The sequence below is a fragment of the Oreochromis niloticus genome, linkage group LG19 (assembly GCF_001858045.2).
Source record: "Oreochromis niloticus isolate F11D_XX linkage group LG19, O_niloticus_UMD_NMBU, whole genome shotgun sequence".
NCBI lineage: Eukaryota > Metazoa > Chordata > Actinopteri > Cichliformes > Cichlidae > Oreochromis > Oreochromis niloticus.
This window is the reverse complement of record NC_031983.2, coordinates 16,430,150-16,451,820: the sequence shown is the minus strand read 5'-3', so window position 1 is coordinate 16,451,820 and position 21,671 is coordinate 16,430,150. Positions and strand designations below refer to the sequence as shown.

Genomic DNA, 21,671 nt, shown 5'->3' with positions numbered 1-21,671 from the left:
CATAATGACCTTGACCTTTAAGCACTAAAATCTCATCTGTTCTTCTGAAAAACTGCATCAAGGCAAGAGAGAAGAAACAGACAGAAGAAAGGATAGCTGGAAACCATAATGCATTATGTTGTTTCAAATTAGCTATTTCTGCTTTTCACACACACCGATACAGCATAGAATCGCATTTTCTTTGTGGCAAAATTGTATTAACACCAAATTCGTAAGCACAAAAGTAACAGTTAAATTGGAATTTATGTCGATGCAGAAAGCAACAGATATGTGATTTTCCAGTTTATTGCAGTTAATTGCTGTATTATCAGAAACAGACTGCATGTAACTGACAACTTGACTCCCATTCAACTGCAGACCGACTCCAACTTTGGCAACATTTATGGCAGGTTTTAGTGACAGTGTTGGCATGCTTGACTCATTTTGCAACAAAAATAACAAAAATAAATTGTGACAATATCGTACCATGTGGTGTCTAGTATTTATAAAGAAATGTAATTTTTTTCATGTTTTTCATATTTGTATAGCAAATCAAGTCCACTTTTTCATCTGGCTTGCATTTCTCAGTTCAGTAGTTTTACTTTAAACCATGATTCAATAAACAGAACACATTTCTTTTTCTCCAATGTCTCCGCCTCTTACTTACAGTGAAACAGCGCTTCTGTTTGCTGTTGATTTCACTGCTGTGTCACCTCAAGGTGCAAACAGCATTTAATTATGCAAATGATTAAGTAAAGGAGTGTATATTTATGGATAAATACCAGAGTGGAAACAAAGCTTGTGCATGTGAGTACAATCTTACTATGACTAAGATTTATAAAAGAGGGCCATGCACATAGATGCATCTGTTAATTTTACAAAGACATTGCTCACACACATTTATGCTTTTGAGATTTATGGATCTGACAAATTATTTAGGGTGAAAGTCCTAGAGACAGTCACCTGGGCTCTATAAAACCCTTTTAAAAACTATTAGGACGTAAAGATTTTTAAGAAAGTCCATATTAAATTGTTGTGTAGAGGTATTTCCCAAGAGATATACAAGCTTTTTTTTACCTGTTGGTGGAATTGACGCAAGAACTCCGTGAAACTTTTTAATAAGAGCCGAGAGGAAGGTCCTCTCCTTCTCTGCCCTGAGGAAACACGAAGAAAGTAAATCAGAACAACCTAGAAACAGATTCTCTAAATCTGGATAGATTTCTTTGAACACTCAAGCAAAGGAAATATCATTACTGCTCAGCTGCGTCAGCATCCATCTTATCAAGTTTCTTTTTGATTAGATTCCAGAACTTCTGCAGCTTTGGAACTTTCTTCAGCTCGTGCTGGAGTCTGGACTGTAAAAATGACAGAAACAAATGAGTAACAAATCAGTGTAAAGAGGGATTAGTCTCATAGCAAGGAAGCAATTCATTCCTTTAGAATTATCAAACATTACTTGGTGTGCCAATAAACACCACCGCTTCTTAATTAAGATAATAGTTTGACATCTTACTGGTAAGAGGCACATCCACATTGGCAGAGAGATGAGCTGCTGCACCTGCTCTCTGATCAAATCTACCTCCTGGGAGGAAAGTGCAGAGAGAGAGAAAGAAAAAAATGAGGGAAGATTAAGTGTGGGAGGTGGGGGTTGTCAAAATGCATTGTGCATTATACTTTAAATTTTTTTTTATTATACTTCAATCCCTAATAGGAGTCTCCAACTAAAATATTTAGAGGCCTTTATGGGATACAATCAAAGGGCAGCAGGCTATCACAGCACATTTTTAAGTGAAACATCTGCAGTGCTTCCCTGTGGTTTAATGCAACTGCAGAGGATACAGATGGAGATCACCTAAATTGACCTGTCTTGTCTGTTATTGCCATCTAGTGGACAGTAAAGATAATTGCATTAATTCTTACTTATCTTGCCAGTACCAGTACATCAGGCATAACATCATGACCACCTGCCTAATATTATTTTGGTACCCCTTTTGCTGCCAAAACAGCCCTGACCTGTCTAGGCATGGACTCCACTAGACCCCTGAAGGTATGCTGTGGTATTTGGACCAAGATGTTAGCAACAGACTCTTTAGGTCCTGTGGGTATTAGGTGGGGCCTCCATGGATTGGACATGTTTGTCCAGCATGTCCTACAGATTCTCAACTGGACTGAGATCTAGGGAATAGGGAGGCCAAGCCAACACCTCAAACCATTCTTAAACCATTTTTGCGGCAGAGCACATTATCCTGCTGAAAGAGGCCACAGGCATCAGAGAACATAAGTTTCCATGAATGCACCTAAATGGTCTGGAACAATGCTTGGGTAGTTGGTCCATGTCAAAGTAACCTCCACACAGATAGCAGAGCTCAAGGTTTTCCAACAGAGCATCGCCCAAAGCATCACACTTCCTTTGCTGGCTTGCCTTCTTCCCATAGTGCATCCTGGTGCCCAGTGTTCCTCAGGTAAGCAACACACCCAGCCATGCATGTAATGTAAAAGAAAATGTAATGTAAAAGAAAATGTGATTCATCAGACCACCTTATTCCATTGCTCTGTCGTCCAGTTGATGATGTTACTTTTGGTTGTCCGCAATGGCACCCTGACTGGTCTGTGCCTACGCAGCCCCAAACACAATAAATTGCGATGGTCTGTGTATTCTCACAAGTTTCTATCAGAACCAGCTACAGTAGCTCATCTGTTGGATCAGACCACACGGTGCCATCACTCCCCACATGCATCAGTGAACCCATGACCCTGTCACTGACTCACCATCGTTCCTTCCTTAGGCCACTTTTAATAGATACTGACCACTGCAGACTGAGAACACCCCACAAGAGCTGCAGTTTTGGAGATGCTCTGACACAGTTGTCTAGCCAGCACAATTTAGGCCCGTGTCGAACTCGCTCAAATCCTTATGCTTGCCCAATTTTCCTGCTTCTAACACATCAACTAGGAGGACAAAATGTTCACTTGCTCACTAACATATCACACTCACTAACAGGTGCCATGATGAAGAGATAATCAGTGATATTTGACTGACCTGTCAGTGATCATAATGTTATGATCGATTAGTGTATGCTGACATTGCTTCCATTATGGTGTAAGAAAGTGTGTTAATTTGTATTATTTAAATTGTCATGTAATTGGCTTTACATTTTAAGACACTAACCTGGCTTGAATAGATGTCATTTCATAATATGTAAATACTGTCTTTAAAATATAAACTGACAGCTCCCACTAACACAGGCACAAAAACAGACATCACTGTGGTAGTAGAATAACTCTAACTTCTCTGGATCTTTAGTTATAAGATATCAGTGTAGTGGTACACACCAGACTGTTGAAACAGTGGTCCATAAAGACCAGAAGCACAGTTTGTTCCTTCAGAGTAAGACCAGCCTGCTCATCTGCCAGAACGGCTTCCATCACACATTTGAAGAAAAATGGAAAATGGTGTGGTTCCTTCTTGAACACCTGAAACACAGCAAACAACAGAAAATGTAAAAAGCTGAGCTCCTGCATTAGCTGTGGCAAACACAATCAAATATAGTCAACATTTAATGATAATTAAGCTAAACTTCAACTGCTTTTTTAAAAATTAATTAGTTTTACCTCCCAGGCTGGAACATTTTCTCTGAACTTCTCATTAACAATGCAACAAATGGACATGATGTAGGCATTGCTGGAAACCTCTGGAGTGTAATTCACCCACAGGTAGTTTTCAAGATATTGGCTGAAATATTAGAAATAATAAATTAATATCCATGCAGCAAGTAGTGTTGTCAAATCACTGTTTTTCCAGTGACTGTTTAAATGATAACATAAAGAAACTCCAGTAGAAATAACTTACCTGAATTCAAGCAGCATAATTTTCCTAATGGCAAATCTGAAAATATAATGGGCATAACTCAAAAACAATGAACGGTGAAATATGTTCTTTATATTTTTTTAAAAAAAGTGTTTCATAGGGGAAGAAAGTTCAAAATTCACTTACTTGGAGTTGAGAATCTCCTTCTCGTAAACATCTTCCATCACCTAAACCCCCCCACAAAGAACATTCAAAGAATTATAAAAACATAGAGAAATTTAGTGTTAACAAACATGTGCTTGCTAGTTTGCTTACTTGACTTACTATCTGAAACTATATGATAAATGATAAATCAATCTCTATTAGATACAACATGACCAAAACTTTACAACACACCCAGTCTGGGCTGATACCAAGGATTAAAATAACAATTAGGCCAATAAGCAGTTCCAATATCAACCTTTACTTAGTTCACTTTAATTTTGTTTGAACTTGATCCAAATTATAAGGACTGCATTATAATGGAGCACAAACTGTGCCAATTTTCATCACTGAATGTCACACTGTTTGCCAAAAGCCCTTGTGACTGGTTATCACTAATAAAAGTTATACCAACACCTCTAAATTGCAAAAGTGCAAATAACTTACCTTAGGGTCAAAAGGCAGTTTATTCTTTGCATGAGGCGCCCAATATTTGTTAGCCAACTGAAAAGGGGAAATGTGAAAATCACACATAGTATTAAATATAAACATGGAAGATGCAACAAATTGTTAATTGAACATATGCCATAGTTACAGCCATTTGTCCTATCTTCTTAGCCCATACAAAGCTATGTCTTTATTTATAGCATGAGAAAGAATGCAACAAAAGAAAATCAGGACACTTTTTTTTTATCTTCATGGAAAAACTTCACAACACAGTACTGAACCACATGTGCAGAAAATAAGTGATGTGATTACCTGCGTGACATATTCCGCATTTATCTGGGATACAGACGGAGTAGCAGCCTTTTTAGCAGGGGTTTCTTTCTCCATGGTGGCCATAATAAAATGACGACTGTGAGAAGAAGAAGAAAAAGCGCAGAAATCATTTGTTTTAAAGTATCGACTGATACAAGTATCTGTTTTCAACTTGAGGCTTTGTAAATATACGATAGCTAGACGAATATAGGGTAATTTCTTGTTGAGAAAGTTCACAATCTCGGTTAAAAAGTAAACTAGGATGTGAAGTTACAACCACGAACTAACTGAGTTTCCTGTACTTTAATTAAAATCAAATTAAGAGTTACGAGTTCACAAAGTAGTAACATGACATTAGTAACTGTTAGCCTTCTCAATGAGATGATATAGCTAATTAGTAGCATTTAGACACAACTGACTCGTTAATCGTTCAGTATTAACTCCAGTTCAGTGGTATAATGTTACCAGAATTTAGCTCACTAACCTTTATTTTTTTATTTCAGCATGAATGTAACTGCCGTCGGACTGCTGGTTATGTACCTCCACAATCAAACGCGCTGCGTGCGACTAACTTCCTGAAAAGGTACGTCCCTAAAACCGTCCCCTAATTACGAAAGCTTGCAATCCGTTCCGTACCCTCCGGTTTCGTATTTGTTGGCAATACAAGTTAAATGTTGCGTGTAGAAACTGCTGGGAAAGTTAAATCAGCTTTTTATTTTGGCGACAACGCAAGAAAAATTAATTGCTTAAAAAAAGTGATGGAGCACGTAACAAAAGTGAATGTACATGCGCAAAGAAGAGTGGATATTTGATCAAAGGATGTTGAATAAAGTGCTGCCAAGCAGGAGGGAAAAAGGAAGACCACAGAGAAGGTTCGTGAATGCACTGAAGGAGGACATTCGGAGGACTGGTGTGACGGAAGAGTATACTAGAGATGGGATGAGATGGAGGCAGATGATGCACCATGGTGAACCTAAAGGGGGCACCCAAAAAATGACTTTCCACCACATCAATACATGAAAGAAAATGATACGAAACACAGCCAAATACCAAACAAAACAAGTTTTTTTCCCATTATAAATACAAGCATTGTTACACTAAAAGTAAACATTTTGTTTAACAATGAGTCAGCTGGTGTTTTCTGACATGTCCAGTCTGCGTGAAAGCTTTGCCACAAACGCCACATCTAAGTGGCCTCTGTCCTGTGTGGACAGCATAATGCTTTGCGAGTTTAGAAAGAGACAGAAACTTTTTGAAGCAAATGCCACAATGATTCCTTTGGTCTGTCATTTGAATATTATTTGAACAAATGTGCCGCTTAAGATCCTTTTCATTTAGAAAACTCGCAGTGCACCTGTCTCATTCAGAAACACTCAGTGGTGCACACCAATCATTTTCTTGTTGGATCTGATTCTCAGCCACTGAACTTACCAATTCATCACTAAGCAGCTTGTCGCTACCTGAAACAGTTCTAACTTCTTTAGTCATTATTCTCATGCTTAACACTTGAGCTGGCATTTTTGATTCTCTACTTCAACAACTAGTTCAGTGGGAAATGAATTGCTAAAATTGTATGTAGCCTCTCTTTGCTTTTTTTTCCAATTCGTTACCCTCCGTTCAAGGCTACCTCTGGATCTGCCAGCCAATCAGCATCTGCGGCCTCCAAGCCCTGAACTACCTCTTTATTAGCAAATGACTCGTAACCAGCACTAGCATACAGTGACTTTGGTTTGATTTGGCATCCAAATCTGTACAATGAATACATGTTTGAATACACTTATATGGAAGTAGGCTGGCATTTTTCATTTCACTTTGGATACCGTTTGGAATTTCGTTGCAGTGCCTACATGTTTGCTCATGAGGTATCAGGTTACCCTTCTGTGGGAATATTTTGCTACATGAAACACATCTGTATGACCTAATCCCACAATGAGTGACCAAGTTTTTAGAGCATAATCTGCATAATTGAAGCTCCTCTTTTTTTTTTCTGAGTTAGTCTTAACAAGGCTACTTACTTTAATGATGGATTTTGCACGTGTGCTGCAGGGTACTTCATTCATTCCATTACGGACAGCTTCAAAATCTGAAAGTGTATCATGGGTGTTTGCAGACTTTTTCTGTGATGGCATATGAATAGTGATTCCTGAGAAAAAAAAATGCTTTTCATGTGTCACTTTCAGTTTTCTGATGTTCTCCTGCTGGTTGTGTGGCTTGGTTGAGTTCCCTTTCAGTGAGTTCTTTTGTGGGTATTCAGATGAGAAGCTTGTCTGAATGCTTTTCCACATATAGGACAATGAAATGGCTTCCTGCCTGCATGCACTATCTCACGCCTTTGTAATTTAGAGGCGCTCGGAAAACACTTAAAACAGTGGAAGCAGTTGTGCTGTACACCACCTGGGCTTTGTGTTGATTTAGGGCTCTATTTCTTTTTCACAGTCACTCTGGAAACCTTTCTCACAGGTTCACCCTATTAATATTACACATCTGTGGTAACATTTGTGTCATTCTCTGTCTTTAGCCTTTAAACGTATCACAGCAGTGTTCTGTGAGCTGGGAAATCTGCCCCCAGCTTTGTATTTAAACTCGCTAACTTGCCAGTGTGGTTGGTTGATATCACGCGATTGCCATGTGTGGTATTTAGACCACATATGAGTGCGGCAGTGGAACCTCAAGTGGCTTTTCTGATGAAGTCTCTTTCCACTTTCCTCACAGCCAAAGGGCCTTTGTCCTGTATGAATTATCTGAAGCTTGGATGTAGAAGGAAAACATTTTGTACAAATTCAGCACTGATGTAGAGCGTTAATTCGCTGCTTGCTGGTAGCACGGCAGGTTTCCCTCTGCTCCGTTCCCCTGATGTGATTAAGCCAACATCCTGAGGGAGAGAGCCATTGTAATCGCTGCAAAACTCACTGCACCCTTCTGGTTTCACAGTCATAATCTGGGAAATTGAGTCTGCATTACTGGGTTCAATTAAATGTTTTATTGTTTCTGAATTGGGTATTTTCACAGCATTGCTGTTTTGCACAGGGGGAAGACTTTCTAATTCTTTTTGACTCCTATGAATTTTGTGATGGCGTATCGAATTAACTTCCAACTGAAATGATCTGCTACAGATCCCACACCAGAATCGTTTCAAGCCTTCGTGTTTTATGTACTGCTGCTCTTGTTGATATAAATTATTATTAAGTTATAGTCTTAATAATAAGTTATAAAGGCTTTCCTGCAGACTGCACACGAGAAGGGTTTCTTTCAAGTTTCAATAAGAAAATGTCTGTAATTTGGATAGTGAGCAGAAGGTTTGAGACATTTATGACACTGGTGTTTCAAAGTTATTTTGCAGTCCCAAGTGCATTCTCATATTTGCCATTGCAGGAAAGGTCTGAGTTGACTCACTGCCTCTTTCTAACTGTTTTGGTCTGTTATGAGTGAGTAAGTGAATCCAAAGGTTATTAAATAATAAGCAGTCATTATGGGTAGTGCTTACAGATGTCCACATTTGGACAATCAACTAGCTCCCATAGTACTCGATCCACAACATTAGAAATGTTTCCCTGAGTCACTGGGCAATCATTTGCATGAGGCATATTTTTCGGTGGACAGCCAGAGGATGCTAATGCCACAGTCTTATCACAGTCGGGCCAGTGTAAAAGCCCTTTCCAGACTTTACAGATGAAGGGGTGTCTGATTGGATGAGATGAGTTGCTTCAGTGTGTATGGCAATGAAAAAGCTTTTGGACATACAGGACACACCAATGCATTTTCAGATCCCCACTTTTGGGATTTTCCGCCAGATATCACGTGGTCTCACTGTACCTAAAGATTAAAATAGAGAATGAAGAGATGAATGAGCTCGAACTAGATCAGTCAATCAATACATGTGACAAAATAAAACTAAAAATAATCAAAATTACAAATAACTGGAACACTGTTTTACATGTGATATGACTAAAGCGTGACACTTTTCTGTATGTATAAAATTGTAAATATATCAACAACGTCAAATTTTACAAAAGACGCCAACAGCAGGGACGTGTACGCAAATTAACAACTGAGCTGTGTAAAAGCATAAATCAACAGTACTTCATATAGACGTCTGAAGCCCCAAAGACAAAAGCATTTATTTATTATTTTTTAGCGTGTTAGCCTTCCCGCTAAAGATCTGAAAAGCTCAAGGACGCATGTTCACCCCTTAAAATATACCGTAGGAAACAAAGATTTTTCGTTCCTATCAGTCAGTCCGAAGATGCGAGGACAACTCGTGACTTGAGTGTTGTCAATAATAATAATAATAATAATAATAATATATTCTTATATATATATATATTCTTTTTTTTTTTTTAGTTTGTTTAGTTATTAATACTTTTTCAGCCTAATGATGGCCTCCCTTACTTGAACTGGAATCTCTCTGGGTCTCATATTTAAAATTACAGTGGTAATTATGAAATACAAAGTCAATATTTCTGCTTTATATCTATTATAACTGCTTGATTTACCATGGAATAACAAGGGAACCGGCCTTACCTAGCCATGAAACTGCTTGTCAGTTAATTGTCCAATTATTTCTGAGCCACTAAAATCACTGTAATTCCTAAATAGTTAATATAATCTTTGCAAACAAACAAATCTTGAATTAAAGCTGGAATCCTGTACTTCAGTGTCATATTCTTCAATTTAAAATCCACTGTGGTGGTGTACAACTATGAAAACAGTATGTGTCTCAAACAAATTATGGATCTAACATTCATCTTCAGTTTTCTAGTATTTTGTTTATGTAACAAAGAACTGATAAATATGACATATTTAAGACATGAATGAATACAATCAACAGGTATAGCCTTATTGACAGGCGTAACTAGATTATTATTAACTGCATCCTGTTCAGGGGTTCTAATGTTACAGCTTTGGTATGTTGTTTGATATTTTCAGGCTGGCTCATTATTACAATGACCAGAGTGAACCAGTTGTAAGCTCATTACTTTCACAAGTGCTTTTTCTGCTATGGTATATTGAAAAAACCTGTTGACGGGGCATGAGCGGAATTAAATTTCTGCAGAAGCTGGTGCACAAACAAAGAAAATATAGGAAAATGTTTATTATTAACAAATTTACCTTCTTTTTTCTTTTTACAAACCCTTCATTGATTTCAGTCAATGAAAACACAAAAGTATGGAAAGAGCGATACTCAATTCTGTACTGTTTAGATATGGATTCAGCATTTCAGTACCTTCATGTGAATGTGGGGGGAAAGAAAGAAATATTTCAGTGACCTAGCAAATAAGATGTAAATGTAAACAAATTCTGTCTGTATTCCTGCTTGGCTAAATTTACACATGATTTCACTGAGGATATGATAGGAAACGGGTGAAACTGGTTGCTCATACCCGTTTAAATTGCAGTTTTTATGCTGACCACATGAGGGCAGCAAACACCACTTAATAACAAGTCTCAGCTTCCCAGTTCAGCAGCAAGGGGAAAGTTTCATGAAGTCAGAGCTGTGACCATAAAGACATACTTTCACAATGCGTCAGGGGACGAAAACAATGCATTACAAAAGGAAAAGGATTCAAACATGAAAACAAACAAAACCACAGTCACTGAGGCAAGCAGACCACAATACGAGGACGAGGCGTCTCATGCAGAGAGGCCGCTCCTGAGCTGGGCTCTGTAGCCCACTGCTATGGGGAAAGAGAGTCAAACACATCAGCGGGGTTTGCCTAGAGGAAGAAACACACAGTTAAAGTCCATGTGCAAGGCCACAATGACAAGGGCCCGAGGCTGGTACACTGCGCACAAAGGACAATATTAGCCACAACAGCCAGTTTGTTTGTAGAGTGGTTGCAGGTCAGCTTGGTAGAAAATGTACATTTGACAAAACACTCTTGAAAAATAAATGTCACCCTGTCTGTATTCATTTTGTGAGGCACCACGGTGGTAAGGACACAAAGAAGTGCGTCTGCCATAGGCCATCGCATTGGCTTGTGATGATATACTTGCGGCTTCGTCTGTGTCTCTGTGAGAACATTCCCACTGAAAGACGAAATGTAATGCTCGGCGCGTGATTGACAAGCTGTAGCCGTGCAAAGAATTTCAGTGGCTCTGCTCCTCTGTATTTACTGAGAAGCTGACTCTTGAATTTTAACAGTTTGTTTCATGGGAATTCCTTGTACTGTTGCTGTTTCACAATCAAAAAGAGAATTCAAAGCACAATAAAATTACATTTCTCAATATCCTTTGTAAAGCAATAAACAGAAAACTGCTGAGTGTGCAAGTTTGTTTAGCACAGATTTGGTAGCATGTTCCTTGGAATTCACATATCTAAAGAAAAGGAAAATGACATAGGAAAGGCTTCTTTGGCTCTGTTTTATTCATATTTTTATATTTAAAGATTTATGGACAACATTAAAATACAGCCAAAAATTTGGGGATGACATTTACAGCTATTTACTTGACTCACAAAAATTAGCGTACGAAAAAACCCAACACTGATACACATTTAACAGGTAAAAAAATTCAAAATCTCCCCCTGGTGTTGGGCCCTTTAAAAACCAAGCAGGTGAAAGTTAAACATGCTCTATATTTATGGGGGATTGGCTCGCTCGCTCTCATGAATAATTGCTTGTTTGTGTTTTTCAACCTTCAATAAAATTCTTCAGGCTCTATTGGCCACCTCTGTTGTTCAATTTTTGATAACAACAATCAAAACAGCGCCGTGGTGGGTTGGGTGAGGATCGATAAGCCCACTCAACTCCACCGCCATCACATGTGCGATGAAGAGAATAGCTGAAGTGAAGATGTATTCCAACTCAAATTATCAATACAGTTCATGATCTTTGAGAAAAGAAAAGCTCCAGGAGCAATGGTTAATAGTGTTATTTTCTTTGCGCATTGTCACACTGTGTCCACTGACAACCCCCTGCACCCCAAACACACACACACACTTTTACGTTCACAGGACACACACATGCCCTGCAGCTGTGTGTGGTTGCGTCTTTCTCCTATTAACCAGGCAGCCTTAGAATCAATAGAAAACATAAAGAGGCCTAATCTTTTCAGGTGCTTGGTGCTGATTGCCTATTACACAATAATAACACACCTTGAATCTCACAGAGCACAAGAGAAAGAGAAAAACTCACCTCATTCTAATGCACTAAAAACGGCCACAAGCCAGTCGCACAGTAAATCTATAGGTTTGCAGCGGAGCAGATGGTTTCAGCTGTGGCCTTTATGAGGGGTGTTAGCAAGCAAGCTTAAAGAAATTCTACCAGAAGCAATGACATATCAGAGGATACAGTTTATCGCTACATGGAATGAGACACTACCAGTGTCTCCTTTTGCAAACTCCAGTCTCTTGTTGTTTGGCACGCAGCTTTAGGTTGTGGATGTTCCATAAGCTTTGTCTCAGAGGTAGAATAACAGCTGTTGCAGTCTACGTCTCCAGTGGAGGACAAAGGGGATTACTGGCCTTCATTCTGGGGTCTGAAGTGGACTAAACACATCCTCAAAACCACACACTGTTAAAACCACTTGCAGGCGCATACGGCTTTGCTTTTCAACAACGAGCTGTAAAACAAAAAAACAGTCAAACATTAATGAGCAGTTACGCCGTTTTTCTTTTTCCACATTCACTGATGTCCTGTTGTAAGTCATTAGGTGTTAGTCTGTCAGTGTCTTTCCTCCAGAAAAGCTCCACTAAATTCCAGAGCTGTGTATGGCTTCAGTCTGGTTGTTGACTCTGGCTGAGATTCTATAAACTGAGCCAGCAGGACAGGTGGATGATCTGGGAGTCAGGCAAGTCCAGGACTGGAACCAGTGCTATGGATGGACTGGACTCTGCTAGTGAGCTTCTTAACGTTTCCTCAAGTCCTGAAAAGTAGATTTGGGGAGGTGGGTGAAAGAGTGAGGACAAGAAAAGCATTAGTTTCATTAGAACTTTCACAGGAGCTGAACATTATGTTCTCATATAGATGTCCCACTGGGGGTGTCCCGGGACAGAGGCTACATTTAACCCTTCGACCAGGGAACACGGCCCATTTACAAATTATTGGCATTCTTAAATACTTGGCAGATTGCAGCTGCCCACCCCCACTTCATTCATCTTCCTGCAGTGCAAACATATGGTCAAGCACGGACTGATCTCTAGGCTACCCCTCCCAAATTTTGAGACACATATGACCAAACACATACACAGACACATGCGGCCTACAGGGGGCTAGAGGGGTCTCAATTTGCCCTTTTGGACAATTGAGCAGCTTGTTGGGGGTATCTAGTGGACTGGATCCTCTACTCTTGTTGAGTGGGGATATTAGGAAACTGTGTTGGGGCTGTCACTCAGCTTCGCTGGAGCTGAGACATGTTGTTAGAGCATGTGTATGTGTGTGTATGTGCACATTTGTGTGTGGCTACAGATGAACAGTGGACATGTGAGAATTCTTTGAGTGTCTCAGAGGCTGTTCTTGATGACAGCCTGTCTATGTAGCAGTAGCCAGCTGGGATTTTGGTCCTTCCCTCATCTGCTCTGTGCACTAATTGGTCACAAGTGTTCCTGTCTCACGGTTGACTGTCCTGCCTTATTTCTTCTGATTTAGCAGCACATCGGATGAGTCTTGGGTGTGGTCACTTACAATCCGGCGAGGTCGTAGAATTAAACATCTGGGAAACACGCTGTCGTAAGTGTAGCATCACAGATCTCACTTATGTTACATTAGCAATTACATTTGTCAAAAATAAATTCCTGCTCATTTACCTTCAATCTGAGTGGTCAAAAACAAACTAGTGCTCTTTTAATAACATCTACTAGTACTATACAGTACTCTGTGACATCTGTATGAACTTCTAAAAAGAGAAATCAGGACACAGAGGTTACAAGAGTAGTTCTGCACTATTTAATAATCCCCATTCTCTTTCATTTGAAACACACACAGCATGTCAGACATCCTTACAAAGAGCCCACACACTCTAATTAGCCAATATGCACTACAGCTTAAAATGCCCCCACTGAACATAGGCCTTTTGTGGGGGGGGCATTAAAAGCCTAAATATGTGTTATCAGAGCATGTGGCACACCCTGGGAAGTGGGATCCTCTAGAGATGGCAAGCTGACAACTGAACGAGCTATGGCGATCACAGTTAGGGGATGGTTTTATTAAGAGAAGAAACATACCCTTCATCACACCTTGTGCGCTAAGCCTGTTTTATGTCAGGATGTTTTAATCTTTGTACCAATGGATAGGAAATAATTGTGTTCTCTCTTTGAGAGTCACTTTCAGTGTCTGTGTGCACAGACATGCATGAATGGGAGGCAGGAGGGGGGTGAAGGTGACATGAATGACCATGCAATTTTTGTGGGGATTTTTTTTTGTGGTTTTTTTAGATAAAAAGCGAGTAAAGAGAGAGTACCTCTTTCTTCCTGTCCCTATAAATGCTTCTGTAAAATTCACACAAAGTCCGATGAGTACTTCCCATCATATATCCAATCCCCTTCCCCTTCCCCTGGTCTCTTAGCCCCTCGCCCCCCTTTTTGGGGCTACATGGGGAGCCTCATTGTGAGGCTCAGTGGACAGAGGCTGTAAGATTCAAAAAGCCATCAAATTAGCATAAGATGGGACTAAACCATCTACCCAAGAGGACCAGTCATTATTCTGCTTCACAGCAAACACACAGGGAGCTGAAAAGGCTGTTTTCAAAACCAAAACATTACTAATGCCCACAACACCCTTTTATGCTAAACATTAACAGCCATTTTGTTTGAAGCGATTAATACATAAATATTGTAAGCCTAAGTGAATAGAAGGAGGGGTGTCAGTGAAGGCTGTGGTGGGGAGGGAAGAAAAGGGGTCTTCCTGTGTGGAATGGATAATGCCTGCTGGGGTTGTGGGGCTTTTAAGCCGTGGCTAAGGCCCAGAGCCAGTGGTTTTTAGTTGTGCTACACTGACTTCCAAACTGGTCAAATTAACCGGTAAACGAGGTGGTAATTAGCAAGTGTTGGCTCATGAAAATTGTTTATTTAGTCCGAGGAGAGTAAAGAGAGAAGCCGAGGAACTGGAGGAGCACAAGGCTTGCACACCTCTCTTAAGCAATCTTTCTATGCTAAGGCCAAACCACATGACTTCTTGTAATGTGAAAGTTTTCTTGTAAAAATGAACCCACAGAGAATTACTGCGTCCAGCTGTAGCTCTTGTCAGTTCTGCTGAGCTTTATATTGTTAAATTACCTGAATTTTATTTTATTCAATTTCTGTTACTCATTATGCAAAATAACAGATTTCTTTCAAATTATATATTTTTTTCTTTTATTGTAAAATAAGACTATTTAGGTCCATCAAAAAAAGATTTCTTGAGTTGTGAGGTTCTATCTTTGAAGGAACCTTTCTATCGTAAGTAACAAGTTGAGACAAGATGTTTAAAGGTTTCATTCGAACCATATGTCATGTCTATCAACTGTGAATCCTAACGCAACCAAAGAAAGGAGGGGGTGTGCAGTCACATTTTGCTCCAGTGGTGTCTGTCTGCCCGCTGTCAGCGGCAGTTGCAGCACTGTGACTGCTTGCGCCAGAGGTGTTACTTTTCCTCCTTTGACTTTTTGGATTCATCACCCAATGAGCACAGGCTGTGACCCATAAAAAAGCCCATGGGTAAGCTTCCAGGGCTTAGTTGTGCATGTGCTGTACGGGAGCAAATTCCACCTCAATGATGAGTCAGTAAATGGTTTGAGGAAAGCAGTGTGTGCGGTCCATAATCAAAGAAACAAACATGTCAAGGGTAAATATCTAGGTTGAGCTTGCCCCAGTTCACAAATGACCCGGTAACAGTTTCTATTAAAACAACAAAATCTGGAAAAACAAGCTTTTCCTTTTGTTGTGGAAGACACAAGAAACAAATGGAAAGAGTTGTATATCATGAAACAATGTTCAGTAGCAATTATATAATTAGGTAAAAAAACAAATAGCTCTGTTTGGCTGGCACACATATATCAAGACGTATTCTCAACAGAGCAACCGTTTTCTCATTCATTTCTGGTAACTGTAATTTCACATCCTCAAAGTGATGAGTTATGTCAAAGCTAAAAATGACAGTAAGATGGCTGGTTTGGCACAAACTCAAAAATGTTAATTAACTGCTTCAGAGATGGCTTGACAACTGAGCCTATGTGATCGATGTGCTCATCGCCCTTTTTCCCTCCGAGAGAACATCTCTCAGGATAAAACAAATACCGCTCCACGTTTGTCTTGACAAGAACCTAGAATCCTGGGACGACGATATGGCAGCGTATGAAAGTGTAATGATGACAAAAGACTGCCAGCTGCTTGGGTTACTGTACACAGTGCAGACACAACAAATGAGTTATAATAATTAAACACAGGAAGGAGTGGAGATCCTCAGGAGAGACTGTTTCCTTCAATACTTTATGTTGACTTAACCAGTGTCAGCTCAAACTTTCTTTGAAACAAGAGCGCAGAGAGAGAGAGAGAGACAGCAAGTCACTTTGTTTTCATTAATACAGTGATGTGCAGCTTAACTCAGAAGAGCAGTATATCTCACACGTGTTCCTTCTAACAAAGCAGCCTATTTAGGATAAATCCTCTTAATGGGCGCAAATATTGGATCACTTTAAATGCACGCATGTGTGTGTGTGTAGTGTTACAAGTGAAGCCCGTGACATACCTTTAACAATCTGCTGTGCCAGTGAGTGGCTGCACTTGAAGAACACCCTAGCACACTGTGGCACCAGCTTAGCATCCATCTTCTTTGTGGCTTTCCTGAATGCAGTGCCAACTTCTTCTGTTACATGCTTTACATCAGTGGCCTCCAAGTTATCACCATGGACAGCCAGGGAAAGTGAGAGCGCAGCACTATGGCTGTCAGCAGACAGTAGAGTGTAACACTCTATGGATCCACAGGCTATCTTTGTAGTCATGTGACAGGAAGTCCTTTGGGTGGGATCGTCATGAACAGCAGTTGCATGAAGCTCAACAGCTGCACCCTTGGGCAAGGCAGGTACCACAACGACCAATAACGGCACACGTCTGATCTCAGAGTCCCACAACAAGTCCTGCAATGTAGACAGATGGTACTGAAATGAATTGGGTGGCAAATTATATACTATGTTGTGCTACGCACTACAAATCAAATGTAAGGCCCTCCTGCTGAGTTTCATGCTGTGTCTTCGGAACAAAAACACTACTCCATCAGCATTATCCCAAATGCTACCACACGGCACTAGGACAGGCTTTTTACTTGAAAGACTGACAGACTATCAATTCATGTGAGACTGGGAGGTGACCCTTGGTAATGATAGTGTACAAACAATTCAGAAAGAATCCATCGTGCTTGCAGCCACCATGAATAAAACACATAAATGCATTCATTTGAGCTTCATGCGCTGACATGGCAGGTCCTATCAAAATGACTTCTCACCTTTCTAAGAAGATCATTCACAACATGTGACGGCAGTTTCACTGCACACATTTAGAGAGAAATGGCCTCGAATTTAACTACAGGGCCAAAATTTCTCCTCTTTTTTTCTCCTCTGGACTGAGGGCCATTAGCACTAACAAAATGTCTTGGAGCAGTGCTACAATGTGGCCCTCTAATAATACTTGGCTGTGGCTTCATCTGCTAATGGGAGAGAAATGAGTGTTTTATATAACCGTCATTTCAGTCAGAGTCGATAGGGCAAAAACACTTAACCCCCCCTTTCAATTTGCTGGATCAATTTTCATCCACTTACACCCCACTTCGTAAGTGCAGAATAATAACAGGTTACTTACATTTTATTTTGATATTCACTCACAAAAAGAAGAAATCATTGACAAGAGCACATGGCGGCCTCTTTGTCCCTTCAGCAGACAAACCTGTCATGACCCAAACCGCCAGATTCACTGAAGCAGCACTTACCTTCAGATTAAACTTCAGCAAATGCTTAATTGTGTATCAACAGCTAACCTCTTGACTTGGAGAGTTAGAAAAAGAAAAAAAAAAAAGAGTGTGTGTAAAGAGGTTAGGTTAAGATTTCGTTACTCTTTACTGATTTTGAAGAGCGCTAGCTTGCAGTGATCAACAATAACAATCTCAGAAGCAAAAGCAGAACAATTCCCATGTGATCTCAAGCCTCTTAGCATGTCAGACAAAGTGACAGCACACATACGTGTCCTATGCTTTGATAAATGTTATATTAGCACTTCTGGCTCAGGCTAGGTATTCTCCTAGAGGGAACTGCTTCTCCACTTGTCAATAGTGATTGAACATAGGACTGAGAGCTGAAACTGAAGAGAAGAATGACAGGACAGAGGGGTCTTGCTCAGCCAGGCTTAAAGGCCACCCTGCGGGGCCTTGAATGCTAAGATTCTATACCCCACCGACTGTCTACAAGGAGATCGGGGGGACTTCAGCGCAGTGCTCCAGCCTCTGGCAGGACATTATTGTCGCAGCAGAGTTGCTGACTTTTTGTCAGAGCTGTCTGTTAATGTTACATCTACTTCATTTTGCCTTTTTATAATACCAAAATGTTATAATTCATGGGATGTTTATTCAGCAGTTCTGCAAATGTGTTTAAATCGCAAAATTGTGTATGATCTGTGGATGCAGAGCATGCTTCTCTTGCAGTGGACTGAGAGGGGAAGCACTCACTTCTACCTGGGAAGAGGTTATTAATTACATTAAACTAATACAAAATCTAATTTGATATATGGTGGAGCTGAGTGCTGGAGTGGCAAGTGGGGCAGGCTGACAGGTGTGTGTGTGTGTGTGTGTAGATGGCTCAATTCTGCTATACGCCAGCCACTTAACACGCTCATTACTTCATGCCAATTCATTTCCAGGGCAGGCAAACACTCCCCCTGTGCTCTCTCCGTAGGCAGCAGGTAAAAGCATATAGTCTGAATCTGCTGCGCTCAGCTCTCCACACTGATGGGGTGTGACCTGCTTCTCCTTATGTTTGTTTTCTTTCTCCCCACTTTCCTCCCTCTAACTCACGTCCATGTGCCTGGAGCGTGTGCAGGGTTGGAGGGCCAAGAGGCGTGAAAGCCGAACGGTAAACACGGTAATAAGGAAGTGGTGTAAAGGCGGGGAACAGCAGGGAGCTGATGGGACTTGCTCTGCTTAGCCAGTTCCCCTACATTTCCTGCCCAGCAGGATGCCTTCAGCATGTGGTTCTATGCCTCAGCACTTACTGTAGTGCTGTCAGTCTGCTATAATATCCCTTCCCATTCACTCCCTCATTCACTCTTCTTTTCTCAAGATTCCACTCTGAAGCTCATCAGACTGTTTTTGTAAATGAAACACACAGGGCCATGTCAGTGAGGCGAAAAGTGGAAGAATATGAGGGTATTTCAAAATCACAGCAGAGGCCACAGTTCCTTAAATCTCTGAAGTAAGCATGTTTACTGTGGTGTGTGAAAAAGAAACTTTGTACACTGCAAATTCAGTGTTTTATCTCCAAATTTCAAAACCAGACATTTCTTTAAGAACGTTTCGCCTTTTGCAAAATAACTCGACATTTGTGCATGTGCAAATAAAGTTCCATTTAAACCTTAATAGACAAAAAAAGAGAAGCTATTGCTGCTAAACAAAGGGATGTCTGTTTAACATTTATTGACTTATCACATCAACATCTCCCTGTTCATCAACCCTTCTGCACACACATGCACACAGACAAACAGGCTCTTTGTGGTTTAATGCACCGTAAATACAATTTCACACTTGTAGCGACTCCAGTATGCTCCCAATTAACCCTGCAAGCTTCTTCATCCACCTGATTAGAGAAATTATCAACGCACAACAACAACATGGCCCTTTAGCTTCACAAACACACTAGGCACTGGTGTTTCTTATTATTATAAAAATGCACTTCACAGGTCTGCTGGGCCTTTATATCTTTGTATATAAAAGAGTGAGACCACATAATCCGACACTTGAAAACTGGATTTAAATTAGTATTGAGAACTGAACCACATCCTAATGTTTTTCTAACTATTTTTAAGTGTAATATTTTAACATTCAGTATACAGTTTTTAACCTCACACAGCATGTTGTTGTTATTTTTTTGCTAATGAGATGCATATATTTACATATCATCTGTATCTTTTTCCCCTAAAACTATTTTGAGCTTTGTTTTGAAAAGGCTTTATAAATTTGGTTTAATAAGTCACTAACTTATTGCTAACTTACAGCTACTCATAAGTGAAGCACTTGTCTTTGTTCTTTCATGTGTGTTTCCTGTATTTGGATGGATGGAGTTGTACATCTTCAGTGACCTCTGATATGAACCTAGTCCTGTTACCTCCCAAAGCTTTGTCCTCAGTTAGCTCTGTTATCTGAATGACTCACTCAGAATGTCTAATTTCACCTACACTGTCAATGCTTTTGAAATTTCTATTCCAATGTGAGTTACAAGGACAAGCAGAACAACACTAACCTAATCACTATACTAGACTTATCTATATAACATGTTTATGTTTTAGAATTCAGAAATTTCTAGTTTTATATATACGACTGCAGGATTTAAATAATATTTGGAATTTTATATTCTGGTATACTACTAAATACTGTTAACTGACATGAAGTTGACATTCTCTATCCACTCTTTAACACTGTTCGCCACTCCACCAAGCCACATGTTGGAGGTGGGCTCCTGCATTTCTCCCTAAGGCCCTATTCCCATGGCTAGAGAGATTACTGTGGGAGGAGAAGGGCTGCCAAGGGAGACTGGAGCCCCTATTAGATGTATGGAGCGGGGTTGTAAGCCTTGGCGGTAGAATGAAGGGAAGGATGGAGGGAGGTGGCAGGAAAGAGGGGTAGGGAGGGAGATAAGCTGCTCTGAGAGTTGAACGGAGCTCCAAAATGGTGTGTGGGGGCAAAGGATTAGGGAGGCTCTGAGGAAGACATCTGCTTCTGTGCCAAGCTCCACATTATCAAAGACACCAGCGTTTCCCACATCATCAACTTTTCATGAGTGCACTCACTGGTAAATATCAGTAGCAGCGGCTTGGGTCTCTAGGGGGCAAAGAGGGGCGAGAAATCTTGCCTTATTTCACAACTATAAAACACAATTCTGAAAGGCCTCTCTGAAAAACTTGGATACCAAATCAAGTTTCTCTTCTTTTACTTATTCATTGATGCATGGATCCCACTGTCTTGTAATCCATTAAACATGTGTTCATCTTATGTGGGTGTAACATTTTATAAGTATGATCAATATTTCCTCTGCATCCATGATAAAACAGTCAGACGTTGCTCTGGCATAAATTTTACAAATAAAAATCTCACTCCAGAGTGACTGACCTTCTCTTCTTCTGTGGCTCTCAGCATGCTCTCCCAGACGGCACGGATGATCTGGATGTCTTGGTGCCTTGTGGTGTAGCAATGGGCCTGGACAACATGAGCCAGAGTCAAGCTGCCAATCACAGCTTCCAGAACCTTCTTCATATGGCTGAAGGACAAGTGAGCCTGGGTGTAGGTGGCAGCTTTTACCAACTGCATTTTACAGGGTACCAAAGCAATTTGGCCAGAACAGAACACCACGTCATTGATCTGGAGAAGAAATATAAGGAAAAATATTACAATGGTATGGTAAAAACCCAGACTAAGCATTAACAACCCACTATGTTAGCTGGCCATATTGAAGGCTGTGTGTGGAAAGATATTATCTATAGGTGGACTGATGCAGACAAATTTAAGCATACTGAGAAATCAGCAGGGTGCATGCTAGAATCTGATGGAACATTAGCCACAAAATGTGATATCCATGGATTAAAAAGAAAAAAAAAATTAGTTTTCATTATGTTTCACATAAGGGATTGGTTCAATAGATACAGTTGCATTTTTAGATGTTTTAATAATTGTAGCATATTATCTTTCTGTAGGTTTACTATCTTGATCTCACATATAAAAACTAAGAAGGAGCAGAGAATTTCTAGCACCAGCCACCT

The 21,671-nt window shown here is 40.2% G+C and overlaps 2 protein-coding genes and 1 long non-coding RNA gene across 5 annotated transcripts in view; all 3 read right to left on the bottom strand.

Annotated features, from left to right (window-relative positions):
- Positions 1–5,371, bottom strand: part of aqr (aquarius intron-binding spliceosomal factor) — a 46,030-nt gene extending 40,659 nt beyond the window's left edge. For both annotated transcript variants that reach the window (XM_003442946.4, XM_005477181.3), the window contains exons 1-10: positions 5,232–5,371; positions 4,748–4,844; positions 4,436–4,492; positions 3,974–4,014; positions 3,830–3,865; positions 3,592–3,712; positions 3,313–3,453; positions 1,493–1,561; positions 1,234–1,334; positions 1,057–1,133 (exon numbers count right to left, since the gene is read on the bottom strand). In XM_003442946.4, coding sequence (XP_003442994.2) covers positions 1,057–1,133; positions 1,234–1,334; positions 1,493–1,561; positions 3,313–3,453; positions 3,592–3,712; positions 3,830–3,865; positions 3,974–4,014; positions 4,436–4,492; positions 4,748–4,831 — 727 coding nt within the window. In that variant the 5' untranslated portion in view covers positions 4,832–4,844; positions 5,232–5,371. The remainder of the gene's footprint in view (positions 1–1,056; positions 1,134–1,233; positions 1,335–1,492; positions 1,562–3,312; positions 3,454–3,591; positions 3,713–3,829; positions 3,866–3,973; positions 4,015–4,435; positions 4,493–4,747; positions 4,845–5,231) is intronic.
- Positions 5,372–8,032: 2,661 nt separating this feature from the next.
- On the bottom strand, positions 8,033–8,899 carry LOC112843064 (uncharacterized). The gene is made up of 2 exons (XR_003215180.1): positions 8,828–8,899; positions 8,033–8,560 (listed from the first exon to the last, which is right to left on the bottom strand). It is a non-coding gene; the product is annotated as an uncharacterized LOC112843064 (long non-coding RNA).
- A 2,189-nt stretch (positions 8,900–11,088) lies between these two features.
- Positions 11,089–21,671, bottom strand: part of dph6 (diphthamine biosynthesis 6) — a 57,449-nt gene continuing 46,866 nt past the window's right edge. The window contains exons 13-15 of one of the 2 annotated variants that reach the window (XM_003442837.3): positions 21,025–21,273; positions 16,408–16,795; positions 11,089–12,610 (exon numbers count right to left, since the gene is read on the bottom strand). In XM_003442837.3, the coding sequence (XP_003442885.1) occupies positions 12,492–12,610; positions 16,408–16,795; positions 21,025–21,273 (756 nt within the window). In that variant the 3' untranslated portion in view covers positions 11,089–12,491. The remainder of the gene's footprint in view (positions 12,611–16,407; positions 16,796–21,024; positions 21,274–21,671) is intronic. The other variant, XM_019349178.1, reaches the window with a different exon arrangement.